Below are 13,617 nucleotides of genomic sequence, written 5' to 3' on the forward strand. Positions count from 1 at the left end.
CTAAAAGCAAAATTAAAAAATAAAGTGAATTAACTATTTTTCACTTGACTAAACTCATAAACATAATAATCTGATTTAAACAATAAAATTTCAATGTCAATATTTTTGTTCTTATTCTATGTTGTATGCGTTTCTCAACATCCTTCTTTGTGTATATTGTATGCAAATGTGAAAACCCTTCTTTGCCTATGCTGTATGCGTTACACTATTTCTTTGTTGTATGCATTTCATACCAACCCCTGTATCACCCTGTACCCGTTTCAGTATCCGTACGTTTGGACTGAAAACATACTTCCGGGTTACAGTAGGGCAAGGGTTTGAAAAAAAATAAATAGAAAAATAAATTGCAAAATGTCTTTACCCCCATTACCACCACAATTAAAGGCTATACAGCATTATTTAAAAACAGCCACTGAACATGATAAACGGGATCCAGTCGTTTCATATTACTGTAAGTAAGGGTCAAGCGCAGTACTGCGCTAAATGTATAATGTGATTTTCGGATGTCGTTCACTTTCGGACAAATATTGAATTGAGCTTTGGCTTTTTTTATGAAAATAACAACAACGTCATGCAAAGTACATGTTTGTCGTTTATTTTCCTTTAAACGCTTGTAAAAGCATGACAAAAAAGCACTAAAATATATCAAGGTCTTTGCCATTTTATGATATTATTTTATGGAATTACGGACCATGGACATTACGGACCAGATTTAGGGACACTACGGACAAGATTTAGGGACATTACGGACCATTTTCAGAAACTAACGGACCATGATTTAAACATTTTTTTTTTTAAATTATTCACTCATTGGTTTTTAATTTGTTAATAAATACTTGAATATGAGTGCTCAGTATGACGTTATATCTTCCATATAACTGTGAAAAATCCCGTGAAATTTGAATAGATCAATGATTCAATATAAAATCTTGTGAAATTCCAAAAGGTGTTAAAGACCTATGTATTTATAACAATTATGTGAATAATAATCAACGAAATTTGAAAGGTTGGCAGTTAAATCAATTAAAAGCAACAGAAGAAATATTTTCCAAAATAGTTTATTTCCCAAAATAAATCGAGAACATATAAGGACATATCAGTGTATACATGAACCGCGAATGCAATACAACAATAACAATACAGCGAATGTCACCAAAGCCACCATTCGTATCTAAACAGGCCCAAAAAGTCTCGCACATGCTTTGAGCAGACTGCTTGTAGACAACTCGTAAGCAGAATACTCCGCCCAAAGCTTCATGAGCCGGCCTTGTGTCAAGGTTGAAGCCTTGCGTTGGTAGCGGCACAGCTTCCTTTCCTTAACAAGCTTGCACATAATCGGTATTTCATGCGCCTGGACTGGGGATACAACGTGACGGCGCACTTTCACTGAACCTTTCAATTTAAATGGAAAACAAACACATATGACGATCCAAAGTTTATTTCAGAAAGCAATCTATCACATATATATGAAAACATTAATATTCACATTTACAAATACACATAAGTTGTATGTAAAATATTAAATCAATGCCCATAATTATCTCAATTATAATATTATATATTTTGTTCTTGTGAGTAATGTTTAGTTCATGGTACGTAATGTTCCAAAATATGGTACATTATAAGATAAAAACATATTTCGTTCATTATTATTCACATTATTATAATAATTTATTAAAAATACATTGATGTTTAACATTGGAATTTCACGGGATTTTTCACAGTTACATTAAAGATAATTGTCATACTGAGCACTCATATTCAAGTACCGTAAATGACTGGGTATAAGACGATAGGGGGTATTAGACGCAGGGAAAAAAATCTGTGAAAAATCCAAGAAAAAAACTTTTAATCTATGTTTTTGGTTAAAAGACACATAGAAAAAATGTCAAAGTCGTCCGGCATTTTAAGCCACCATGTTTGTTGACAGTGACAAAAAAAAAAAAATTCGTGAAAATGGCGATGGTTATCTTTAAAACCATACAACCATACTGTCGAGAATGAAAAGTTATGTTATGCAAAAAATATTTTGACAGTGCCCAACTTTGCTTTTTTATATGTAAGTTTGATTATTGTTTAATTCAATTTATTATTCAAAATAATATTGAATACCGTAATTCACAAGAGTTCGGACACCATAAATTAATTATTTTTTTCGCTCTCCGAATACATAGAAAATTATCATTTTTACATTTTATTTACATGTTTGTTTAACCTGTCTTTTTTCTTCATGTTTGCTTTTTACCACTTATTAATTTATCCGTAGTAATCAATGGTCATAAACTTATTTATTACGCCTATAAGTGTAAATCCTTCATCAAGTTAATTAAAACACCATTTTATACATGCACTGAACTGAATAAACACATTCTATCGGCTTCAGATCAAAGAGTCACACTGTGTGACGTCACATAACTTACAGTTATACCCACGAGGATCTCGTGGAGAGCATGGACATTGCTATGCAGGATTAATGTATAACTGTACAATTATTGCTTCATATAGTCTATAAGTGTGGTACAAGTTTGAAAGCTTATTGGCAGATCGTTTTACAAACATGCCATGTCGATGTTTTCTTAATCCCTTGATTGCCCTTGTTGTTTGTTTAATCCTGAAATAAATATATCACACTTCCTTTTCAACAGGCAATAAATCGTTTAGGATGGGTAGTAACTAATTAAATTGTCACAGTGGTGTATACGGTTAGGTAATCTAGCCAGGCATTGTAAAGATAAAAATCAATAATCTTCGTCTGTGAAACTTGGTAACTATGAAAGTTATGATTGATGTCCTTTGGGTGTCCGAAAATTAGGTACGCAAAATAAATTATTTTGGGAAATAATTATGGGTGTCCAAATATTTAGAGTGTCCGAACTCTTAGGTGAATTACAGTAACTTTAATCGAAAAATATTTTTGTTGAAATTATAAACGTCTTACGATATACCGTATCCCGATCTTCAACTGCCGTTTTAACCCGTATATACTCGATCAATATGACGCGAGTAACATCACTTTCTACATAAATCTAAACAAACTCTCGGCTTGAAATTGACCTCAGAAAAAAAGTTCAAAAAATTGTTACTGGGTATTATACGCAGGCATTTTTTTGCATCAAAATCTGAGGGAAAAAAGTGCGTCTAATACCCAGTCATTTACCGTATTTATTTAGACTAATGAGTGAATAAATTAAAAACAAATGTTTAAAAACATTATAAATCATGGTCCGTTAGTTTCTGAAAATGGTCCCTAATGTCCCTGCATCTGGTCCGTAGTGTCCCTAAATCTGGTCTGTAATGTCTGGTCCGTAATGTCCATGGTCCGTAGTGTCCGTTACCCATTTTATGTTACTTGTAAGCGTGGTACAATTAATAAGGACACAGAGAGGAGGCATCGGACTAACCATCCATGCATACATGCCATATCCCCCGGCGGGAGATAAAAATCCCCCGGAATTTATATAAAAAAATAAAAAAAATCTTTTTTTTTTTTTTTAGAAATTTTACATCAGGTCATAATGACAAAGTAAGTGAAACCACAGTATGTGAGTGAAACCGAATGTAAAGAAACAACTTACAACTCCACAAGGGTGAAATGCCAAAAGGAAACTTTTACAACAAGTGATCAATTCATTTGTAGTAATTATCAAAGGCAAAGAAATATTACTATTTTGGAAGGAAGAAATCAATAATATTTATTCTATTCTCTTATTGTCTGAAAGTCATCAAAGCTGATAGAATTAAGCACAATTTTTTAGAAGACTTTGGAGGAAGGTAAATTAAATTTAAATGTCTTGAAAACATATTTTTTCCATGACATATTTTGTTCTGCAAGTGCATTACAGTATGACATGACAGTGTATCATAAGAATATGATAAATCATGAAATAAAATTATTCTGTATAATGAAAAAGTTAAAAAGAGGTTTTCAAAGCAAACTATATGTGAATACATTTTTTCGTACTTGCGTCTAAAAATACTTTAAAATTTCGCCAACTTAGATCTGCTAAAAAAATCCCCCTGAATACAACCAAAATTCCCCTGAATTTTCATCCTTTTGAACAAATCCCCCTGAATGATCTCCAGAAAATATGGCATGTATGTCCATGCTGATGATCTGTGACTGTGTGTTCTTTGAATTCCTGGTACTGTCGTTAATGGGGGGGGGCTCCTCTCCTCCTCCAGTGCAATTTTGTTTCTCGTCCAATCAGAAGCCCCGGCTTCCGCGCCAGCCAATCGGGGCCCTGCTTGCAGCACCCCCACATCCTAGACCATCTGACACACACGTGATCACAACACTATAATGTCTTGTATTCCTTTTGTCTATAAGTCAAAGTTAAAACATTATTACGTTTTTAGCACATCGCAACACAGTGCACTGTGCTGCCCTTTTAACAGGTTGAGTCTTGTCACTGTCATTTGACATTTTCATGAGTATTTGTGTAATGAGCAGATAACACATTTTTCAATGACCATCTGCTAATTATTATCCACAAATAGGCAGAGCTAAAAGATGCCAGCCAATCAGAATTTACATTGAGTACACCTTTATCAAATGATAAAAGTTTGTTTAATTAGAAAAGCGAGGAAATGATGAAAAATGTAGTTTTGATTTTAAATCTAGTCTTGGAATGGTTTTCATTATATGTCATGATGAGGTACACATAAGAACAAACAAAAAATCTAGCAATTGATTTATTTTGGCTTAGGGCAAGTCTGATTGTTTTAAATGTAAAGTTGTCTATGTTTTCATTGTCATTTAAGATGCTTCTTAGGAGAAAAACAAAAAGTGACAGCGCTAAAGGAGGTTGAAAACAAGTACACTTTTGCTACCTTTAAAATGAAACACTAATTTTGTTATTTTCTTATGAATATTCCATCTAGGAGATGCAATCACGGTGAATGTGAATATAAATTGAGGATTGTGGTATGGGACAGAATTTTAACCGGAGTTCTGTTTTTTCCTTATAGACAGAAAGATTATTGTGTTCTTTAGGGTATATTCAGATGCTTTGAAGATTTAAGACAGTTATTTAAATAATTGAAATATTTATATCGCTGCAAACTAATAATATGATCAATCCAGGATGCCCTTTTAGGCTTTTACGTAAATTATAAAAATAAACATGCTTCTTATAATGTGCCCTTTGGAGGATACACTTGTGAAAGCTCACAAGCAATTCATTTTTGCATATGGTTTTAGTCCGCCATTTTCTTTCTGACATCTAGAGAGGACTGTTTGAGTAGTCAACTAATTATATTAAATAAGCTTTCATAGTTTATAACTAACTGAGTTATTACGCTGTTTATTAAACAGTTTAAGCAGGTAATTATTCCTGTCCTGTCCCTTGGTTGCCACTGTCTATTTGTGTATATTTTTTAATCGTAATCATTGTAAACATCATACATTTTTGTTCCCTTTGTTTAATAAAATGTATGTTTATTTTGCTTTTAAACTTTTTTCTACATCTACAACTTCACCTGCCTGCTTGAATTTGCCAGTGAATATCAAGGTCAGATGAGAAATCAATCAAACTCTCCCACCAGCACATTCAAATATTAATTCCATTTATTTTCCAAACCTAATGATTTCGATAATCATTCCAGTAAAAAAAACAGGTGTAAACATTCATATAAAAATTGGGAAATATGACAAATTTATTTATTTTTATTTTTTTGAGTTGAGAGGGGGTGTGGTCATAGGTATGTGGCATAACAACGCACCCTGCCCCAGTGGCTTTGACAGTGAATTTGATTGGCTGCGGAACTAGCTTAAGTGTTATTGGTGTTACCAGTTTTTATCCAAGAAATTGTAGAGTTAGTAAATTGTGTGCAGGGCGAGTAAATTTTCAGGGGCACTTGCAGCTTTTAATTCTGAAATTGTGTCTGACATAGCCTGAAATATACTATGAGACATTATGCTGTCACATAACTTGTATAAATCTTTATGATAAAATTGTTATGTTTCAGGTCGCCTATATGCATTACAGAATGGAATGGAAATAGATAAGAAGTCGCCAGAATGCAGGGTATTCCATGTAACATTGATGGATTATTTGGAAAAGGTTTACTTTTTATTACTTTGATTCCATTTAGAGAAGCTCAGGACAGTTAATGTGTAGACACATGATTGCTGTAATCTTATTTCTAAACAGTCAATTACCCAGTACACAGTGTATCATTTAATTAATATTTATTTCCCATATGATTTGTTGTTATTGGCTTAGTATCTGGTAGACATTGTTTTATTATATTTTAAACCTAAACAAAAAAGTGGGGGTTTTGATGGCCAAAAACCTACCAATCTTTCTTCACTTATCACAGATCTAATTTCATACAGACAACAATTGTAACTGTAAATCCTATTGTCACCGACTCCTCTATTAAAATGTACTTGTTATTTTCCTATCTCTGTGTTTTTTTCGTTTAATTTTTTATTGAGGCTGATGAGTGGCATTTAATTTTAAGAAACATACTACATGAAGCTACCGGTAAATCATATTTTTCTAAATGGTGAGGTACTTGATTACAGGTGAAGAAGGAGACAGACAGTGAGGCCGTGCACAATGAGGTGGTGGGACAGGCTCACATGGAGAACTATGCCCTCAAGGTGTTCCTGTATGCTGACAATGAGGATAGGGCTTCCAGGTTCAACAAGTAAGGCCAGGGACACACATTCAACAATTTATTCCTTCTAAAAGTAATGGATAAGTGATTTGAATTAGGTCTAACCTTGATTTAAAACCCCTACTATGTTCAAAGGCTTCTGGTATTGAGAAAAGTTCCTTTGATTTACAGAGTCTGTCTCGTATGAATTTCAGCATGTAACTTGTTGCATACAATTATACAAACATTTATGACATGAAGAGAGCTTGTACTGAATTCTACTTGTTTTTATTTTAAAGTAAAAGTATTTGTGTATTGATAAAATACTTAATTATAGTATGAACACCTTTTTTTATTTCAGGAATGTTGTTAAGTCGTTCTACACAGCCGGCATGCTATTTGATACTCTGTCAGTATTCGGTGAACTTAGCGAAGATGTGAGCAAATATAAATTATAATATTTGTCATTTTCAAATTAACTTCCTTAAAAGCTTGGAACACAATAAAAGTTTATACACACATAGTATCACTATGAATCATTTTCAAATACTTTGAAAAGTTATGTAGTGTGTGGTGATTTTGTAGTGTGTGATGATTTTGTCTTCTGGTATTGCGTAGTTGTTTTTTTCCACCATATTAAACGTATCTGTACTAGTTTTACTTGCTAAATGTTATTTTTTGTTATTTTTTTAGCTCCTCTTAGCACTTAGTGTTCAAGGTGAGCTTTTGTGATTGGTGTCTGTCATGCGTCATCAACAGTTGCTTTAAATGGGGATATTTCTTGTGTGCTGCCCTTTAAAAATTGCTCGAAGAAATAATTTCCATGCAGAATTCAGGTTGCTATGGCAACAGAAAGGAGAAATCTTCTTGATGAAGCTTATTTGGTGTGTAACATTGTTTAGTGATCCTCTATCAAGATTGTTCACATTTAGTCCCTAGGGTCTAAACTATCCACTTCATGGGGGTCACCTGTTTTACATTCTGATATATAGGCAAAGCTTTGAAAATCTTCTAGTCTGAAACAACTAGGCCCAGACCCTCTATATTTGGTATGTAGCTTTATATACTGGTCCTGATAGGCTAGTCCTGTACCAATTTTGTTCAAATTATGCCCTTAGGGCCAAAGCTGGCCTCTCCTCTTGTTACCTACTTTATTATTTTTGAGGTTACAGCAAAGCAATTTGGACCATGTGCACATATCATATAAAAATATCTTGGATATGTTTGCTGACCATCCATATCGATCTAGTCACTCGAGAATAATTGCCCTTTCATTATAGAAATTACATAAAATTGGTCTTGTCTACTCATTAATTTCAGAAGCCTTTGTCCAAACACCACCAAACTTGGTTAGAATGTGTATTGGCATAATATCTTGTACTAGTTTGATAACCAGCCATATCGCTGTTGTCACTCAAGAGTGATCACCCTCATACCTCCATCACTTTAGGAGCCTTTGTCCAATCATTACTGAATTTGGTCAGAATGTGTATTAGCATAATATCTGGGACAAGTTTTATAACCAACCATATCACTCTAGTCACTTGAGAGTTATTGCCCTTTAATTATAGAAATTACCTCAAATTGGTCTTGTCTGATAAATTACTTAATAATCCTTTGCCAAATCATCACAAAATTTGGTCAGAATGTATATGGGCATAAAGTCTTGAAGAAGTTTGATAACCAGCCTTATCGCTTTAGCTATTCGAGAGTCATCGTCCTTTAGTCATAGTAATTACAATGGTTTTGTCTGATCAACTTCTTCAGAATCCTTTTTCCAATCATCACCAAATTTGGTCAGAATGTGAATGGGAATAAAATCTTGGATAGGTTTGTTAAATAGCCATATTGCTTAAATCACTCCAGGGTTATGACAAAAACTGTCATTACAGTGTCGGCTTTCTAAAGGTGGCTAAATGTTCTACAACTTCTCACCAAACTTGGTGTCCTAAAAATTGGACTGGCATATCTTGTGACAGTTGGCACTTTTTTTCATGATTGAATATTTAGTTCAATATTTGTGAAAAAAGTATACTTTTGGGGATTGCGAATGGGGCCAAATATCGGCTAAATTATCTTTTTAACAGTTATAATTATCATAAATTTTATGAACATTAATGAATATCTAAAATTAATTATTCTATTTTGTTTCATCCTCTAGATAGAAAAAAACAGAAAGTATGCGAAGTGGAAGGCGGCCTACATTCACCGCTGTTTAAAGAATGGGGAGACGCCTGTTGCTGGGCCGCTAGGGGGAGAAGAAGGTACAGTAGCTCTGTTACAAGCTTTGATTAGCTCAACTGGTTTTTGTGTCGCCTGAAAAGACGACATATAGGGGTTACTTTTGTCGGCGGCGGCGGCGGCAGCGTCCGCGTCCCATTTTCGCTTGTCCGGGGTATATCTCCTAAACTATTAGTGGTATCAACTTGAAACTTCATATGTAGATAGATCTTATATTATTCCGTAGGTATATCTGATTGAGGGTTCAAATGCCACCTACACTTGAAAGTTAAATGGCAACATCATTGTCTATAAATGAATAAAATGCCAATCTAACAGCTGTAATGTCGACAGTAAATAATTCGGCAGGCGACACATCCGACTCGCGGAGTTCTAGTTGAAGTAATCAGTTATATATGTCATAGACATTATGTTATTGGCGTGCAAAAACTTTATCCTTCACCATGATTCAAAAACTGTTCAAGATATTCAAAACAACTTCGAACCTATTGTTGCCAGAGAAAATACACACATGTACAGCAAGGCCCATAACTGTGTATAATATTTTTGAGTTATGCCCCCTTTTCGTATGATAACAAATGATGAGACTGAGTGTGTTCATTCAGCGGCACTCTTTTTGAAATTGCTCTTCATTAGGTTGTCTGTTGTGTTTTTTGTGGGGACAAACAGTTTAGGAATTGTTGTAGTGAAAGTAACAGCATCAATGGCAGCATTTAGCAAAACCTACATTTTGGTCATAGCTCCAAACTCTAAAACAATAGATGATATCATGAAACTTTTTACAAATGTAACAAATAATAATATGTGTAAATCAGATGATGACCACCCTTGGTTATCACCTTCTGATTGTACCCCTGGGCAAATAGTTATCATATTGTCCGTAAACTAGATAGTCTGGTCCTTTTTCTGTGTCTCTCTTTTACAATTTGTTATCATTGATGGAATTTCTCTACAAAATTGTGGGGCATCTTGGGCAAGCTTCTTCAAAGGTCAAGGCCATACTTGTAGGTTATGGTTATACAATTCTGATTTCATTGTAGTAATTCATTTCTCAGTCTTAACTTTTAAACTATTGATGAGAATCAATCAATTTCTACACATTTGTAGAGCACCATATGAAAGTGTGTCTAGCATTCATGCTCTTATCTAAAAGTCAAGGTCACACTTGGAGGTTAATGTTATACAGTTTGGATTTCATAGCAATAACTCGAATCTCAGCCATAACATTTAACTATTCATTAGAATTCATGCAATTCATACATCTATATGGAGCACAATGTGAAGCCCAGTATTCGAAATTAGACTTTTGGATGAACAAGCCCGAATTCTTATATTATTGCTTGGCACCAAATTTGTTAACAAGCCCTGCTATATAAAATTAAGAATTTGAGCAAGCCTGGAAGACATTTTACCAGTGCAGGGCTTGCGGGCTTGTCTTAATTTCGACCACTGTGAAGATGTGTTAAGAATTAATTTGTTCTCTTATCTGAAAGGTCAAGGTCATGTTTGAAGGTGAATGTTAAATACAATATTCAAAATGTATAGGAATTTTATAAAACTGGTTTTAGTTTGTGTCTCAGCTGTAACCACCTGTTCAAATTTCCTCAAATACAAATGACTATCACTCAGACATGGCAAAATCTGGGATATTAGTCACATGTCTTGGACAGCTTTTTTTTTTTTTTTTAAGAATGTATTGAATCAATGAATGTATTGAATCAAAGTCGACATGCATTTGTTTTTCCAGGGTTTTGATGTGATAGTAAATTCCTCATTAGTTTAGTCATGAAAATTTATATGAGGTGGTTTGACCTCATTACAATTATATTTACCTATGACTTGACAAATTTGGAGTACCCCAAAATACTTAATATCTATGTTTTTGTTCTGATGATACATGATAGTTACAAAATACATTTTTTTTTATCCTATTTTAAGATGAGGGTGCAGGTGCCACTGGTGGGGCTCCCATAGGGTTTGAGCAGCCTGGCCCCTCCCAGGGGTACAGCCAGGGGCCCCCTCAGGATACAAACCCGGCCACCAGTCAACTTAACCTACCAACAGTTACCAACAGATCACCACAGGTGAGTTTAGAAAGAATTTAGGAATATTACCGATTAAGTAAACTAGACTGCTTAATAAAAGTGAACTATTTTATGATTTCTGTTAGTTTTAACTGGGACTGGGTCCCAGATTATGACATCAGTACATGTATATATGTGTTCAGATCTGTTGTCATGTTTAGTGCATTTCTATAAAAAATCATGCGGTTGAACAGTATTTATGATGGTTAATCTGATTTATTTTGACTCATTATTGTGTGTCGAATTAAATATTGTAAAACAGTACTGCATTACATGACTTTTGTTCATATTTTGTAGTTAATATATGTGAACAATATGTCACTTACATATTCATATTGCATTATTGATTTTGCCTCTTTATATCCCCTAGGACCCTTCAGGGGGTACTCATGCCCCTCCCTCCACTCCCCAGGAGCCCCAGCAGGCATCCCGACCCCCTCCCACACAGACATTCACCACAGACTGGACTCCACCAAAGAATGCCAGTATGTACACCATGGATATATTGGGGGTTGAAAAGATGTCAGCTTACTTATAGAAAATGACAGCCAGACACAAAAACAGACTTTGATATTGATTACATAATCAGTACTTGATTGGAATGGCTTGTCCGATTATTTCCAATGATTTGGGATAATTTTCAACCACTACATGGCACATTAATTATATTTGCTTGAGTAATTAAAAACTTGGTTAAGCATAATTTTGTTGAATCTTAATCAAAATACATTTGTCCAAAACCCTAGTATCTTTTCATTGCTAAAGCAGTTGATGAATAATCAAATCAAGACAAAACGTTAGTTGAAATAGAACTTAACATTGGATTCTGAGAGGAAGTTCATTCCGATAGAGTGCTGGTGACAAGATGCTCTGTTCACTGATATAGAAGGAACTTACCATACTTATTTACATATAAGCACCCATGCCATGTGTTACTAGCTTGCTAAGCAACAATTGCCTGTTGTCTTCAGATGGAGTACAGCTGGCGGCAGGTCAGTACCAGCGTGCCATGAAGCTCTGCAAGTATGCGAGCAGCGCCCTGCAGTACGAGGACTCGAAGACGGCCATCGACAATCTCACCAAGGCTTTAAAGCTCCTCACGACTGGCTCGGAAAGCTGATGAACTATTGTGAACGCTGTGATATAGATACAAATTGTTTTGTTTTATATTTATTGTTCTGTGTAATAGAGCTGCTTTATTGCGACTATATGGACAAATTCTTTGCATGATTGAGAATGCATATATGTTTTCTTAAATTAGTTTACATGTTAGATATTTTAATTCAAAATAAAGAAAATATTTATTTGAATTTTAGAACCTGATCTTTAAAACTAACTCCCTGTTAAATAATTCTCAGATAAAAGTAAATATTGTTAAATATCGTGTAATATTATATTTAATTTCTCTTGAACATATTTGAATAAGCTTGCTTGGACTTATAAAAATAGCTAAACTTATGTAAGTGTGATAACTAGGTTACATGTGGGGAAGCACAGTCATTTTTATTGTACTGTTTCGTGAAAAGACTCTTATGAGTTGTACAAAATTATATCAACATTATATCATGTAAATCAAAACTTCAATCTGATTGACGTCTACAATCCTCCTAAACAGGGGCATAGCTAGACCAGATAGGACATGCAGAGCTGGCCTAGAGCCCCTTCAAGATATTTATATTGGTTGGTCTGTCAATGGGAAAGTGGATGCGTATCCCGGCATATATTATGCTAAAAAGAGCACATTTTTCTGCCAATGAATGCAGGCCCGCTCCTGCAGTGCCAGCCTGTAGTAACGCTAGGTGGACATGTTGAATACCTGTTACGTTTTTCGTTCAGTCTTTCTGTAGTATGACTCTCTTCATAATTTCATATCAATGACTTATTGCACAGTGTTTGTATAATTTTATTTGTGTCTTGTAAGTATACTATACAGTTGATTTTATTTGTAATAAAATAGGAATAATACATTTATTTTGTTTTTCTTCAAATATTTGAAAATCCAACGTTGTAAGTTATTTGACTTAAATACAATATTTCTTTATTATTGAACATATTCTCATAATTTTATATTTAACGATTTCTTTCAAAACATCATTATACTTTGAAAAAGGTACTCCAAATGGTATGATATATTTGCTGTTCATAAATGTTTTCTGTGAAGAAACAGTTGGAACTAGCTGATTTATCATTGTTTTTTGTAATATTTACTAATTTAAAATGTGGTCGTCAGAATCGCCGTACCCAATTTGTTTTTGAATGTTCTCAAAAATGATAGACAATTTACTGGATGAAAGTGAAAATCAAGTGGCGAACCATGATTATTCGATTCAAATTGCTAAGAAAAAAACGTCGAACTCATAAATGATTTATTGTCGCAATTTCACCGTGGTCGTTTGCATTTTCGGTCGCGTGATTCTATGCTCCTTCACAGTGAATGGTGTTAGTTCGACAAGAAGTCGATTTGTTGTGAGTCTAGGGTCAAATTTTAATGTTGGTCATACCTTTAAAAACGGAAAATATATTAATCAGAAACAACTTCAATAATTTGCAAATCTATCATTTTGGTTAAAATATCTGTTTAGTTGTGTCCCTTGAGAAAAAAAGACGAGTTGAACGTTGGCATACGTTTGCAGTGTTGTTTCTAGATTTCACCTGTCAATAACTGGATAACTAGAACTAACGTAAGTAT

The 13,617-nt window shown here is 34.1% G+C and overlaps 1 protein-coding gene across 1 annotated transcript; it reads left to right on the forward strand.

Moving 5' to 3' along the window:
* Nucleotides 1-300: 300 nt before the first annotated feature.
* On the forward strand, nt 301-12,893 carry LOC128236517 (vacuolar protein sorting-associated protein VTA1 homolog). The gene is made up of 8 exons (XM_052951416.1): nt 301-451; nt 5,968-6,062; nt 6,530-6,654; nt 6,965-7,040; nt 8,765-8,867; nt 10,783-10,928; nt 11,299-11,413; nt 11,900-12,893. The coding sequence occupies exons 1-8, from the start codon at nt 352-354 to the stop codon at nt 12,046-12,048; spliced, it is 909 nt and encodes a 302-aa protein (XP_052807376.1). The 5' UTR covers nt 301-351; the 3' UTR covers nt 12,049-12,893.
* Nucleotides 12,894-13,617: the final 724 nt, after the last annotated feature.

Source organism: Mya arenaria, chromosome 6, assembly GCF_026914265.1.
Source record: "Mya arenaria isolate MELC-2E11 chromosome 6, ASM2691426v1".
Taxonomy (NCBI): Eukaryota; Metazoa; Mollusca; class Bivalvia; order Myida; family Myidae; genus Mya; species Mya arenaria.

Coding starts and splice junctions, on each gene's coding strand:
- LOC128236517 (XM_052951416.1), top strand. CDS start 352: ATGTCTTTACCCCCATTACCACCACAATTAAAGGCTATACAGCATTAT. Junction 452..5,967: donor TCCAGTCGTTTCATATTACT/GTAAGTAAGGGT, acceptor GTTATGTTTCAG/GTCGCCTATATGCATTACAG. Junction 6,655..6,964: donor AGGGCTTCCAGGTTCAACAA/GTAAGGCCAGGG, acceptor TTTTTATTTCAG/GAATGTTGTTAAGTCGTTCT.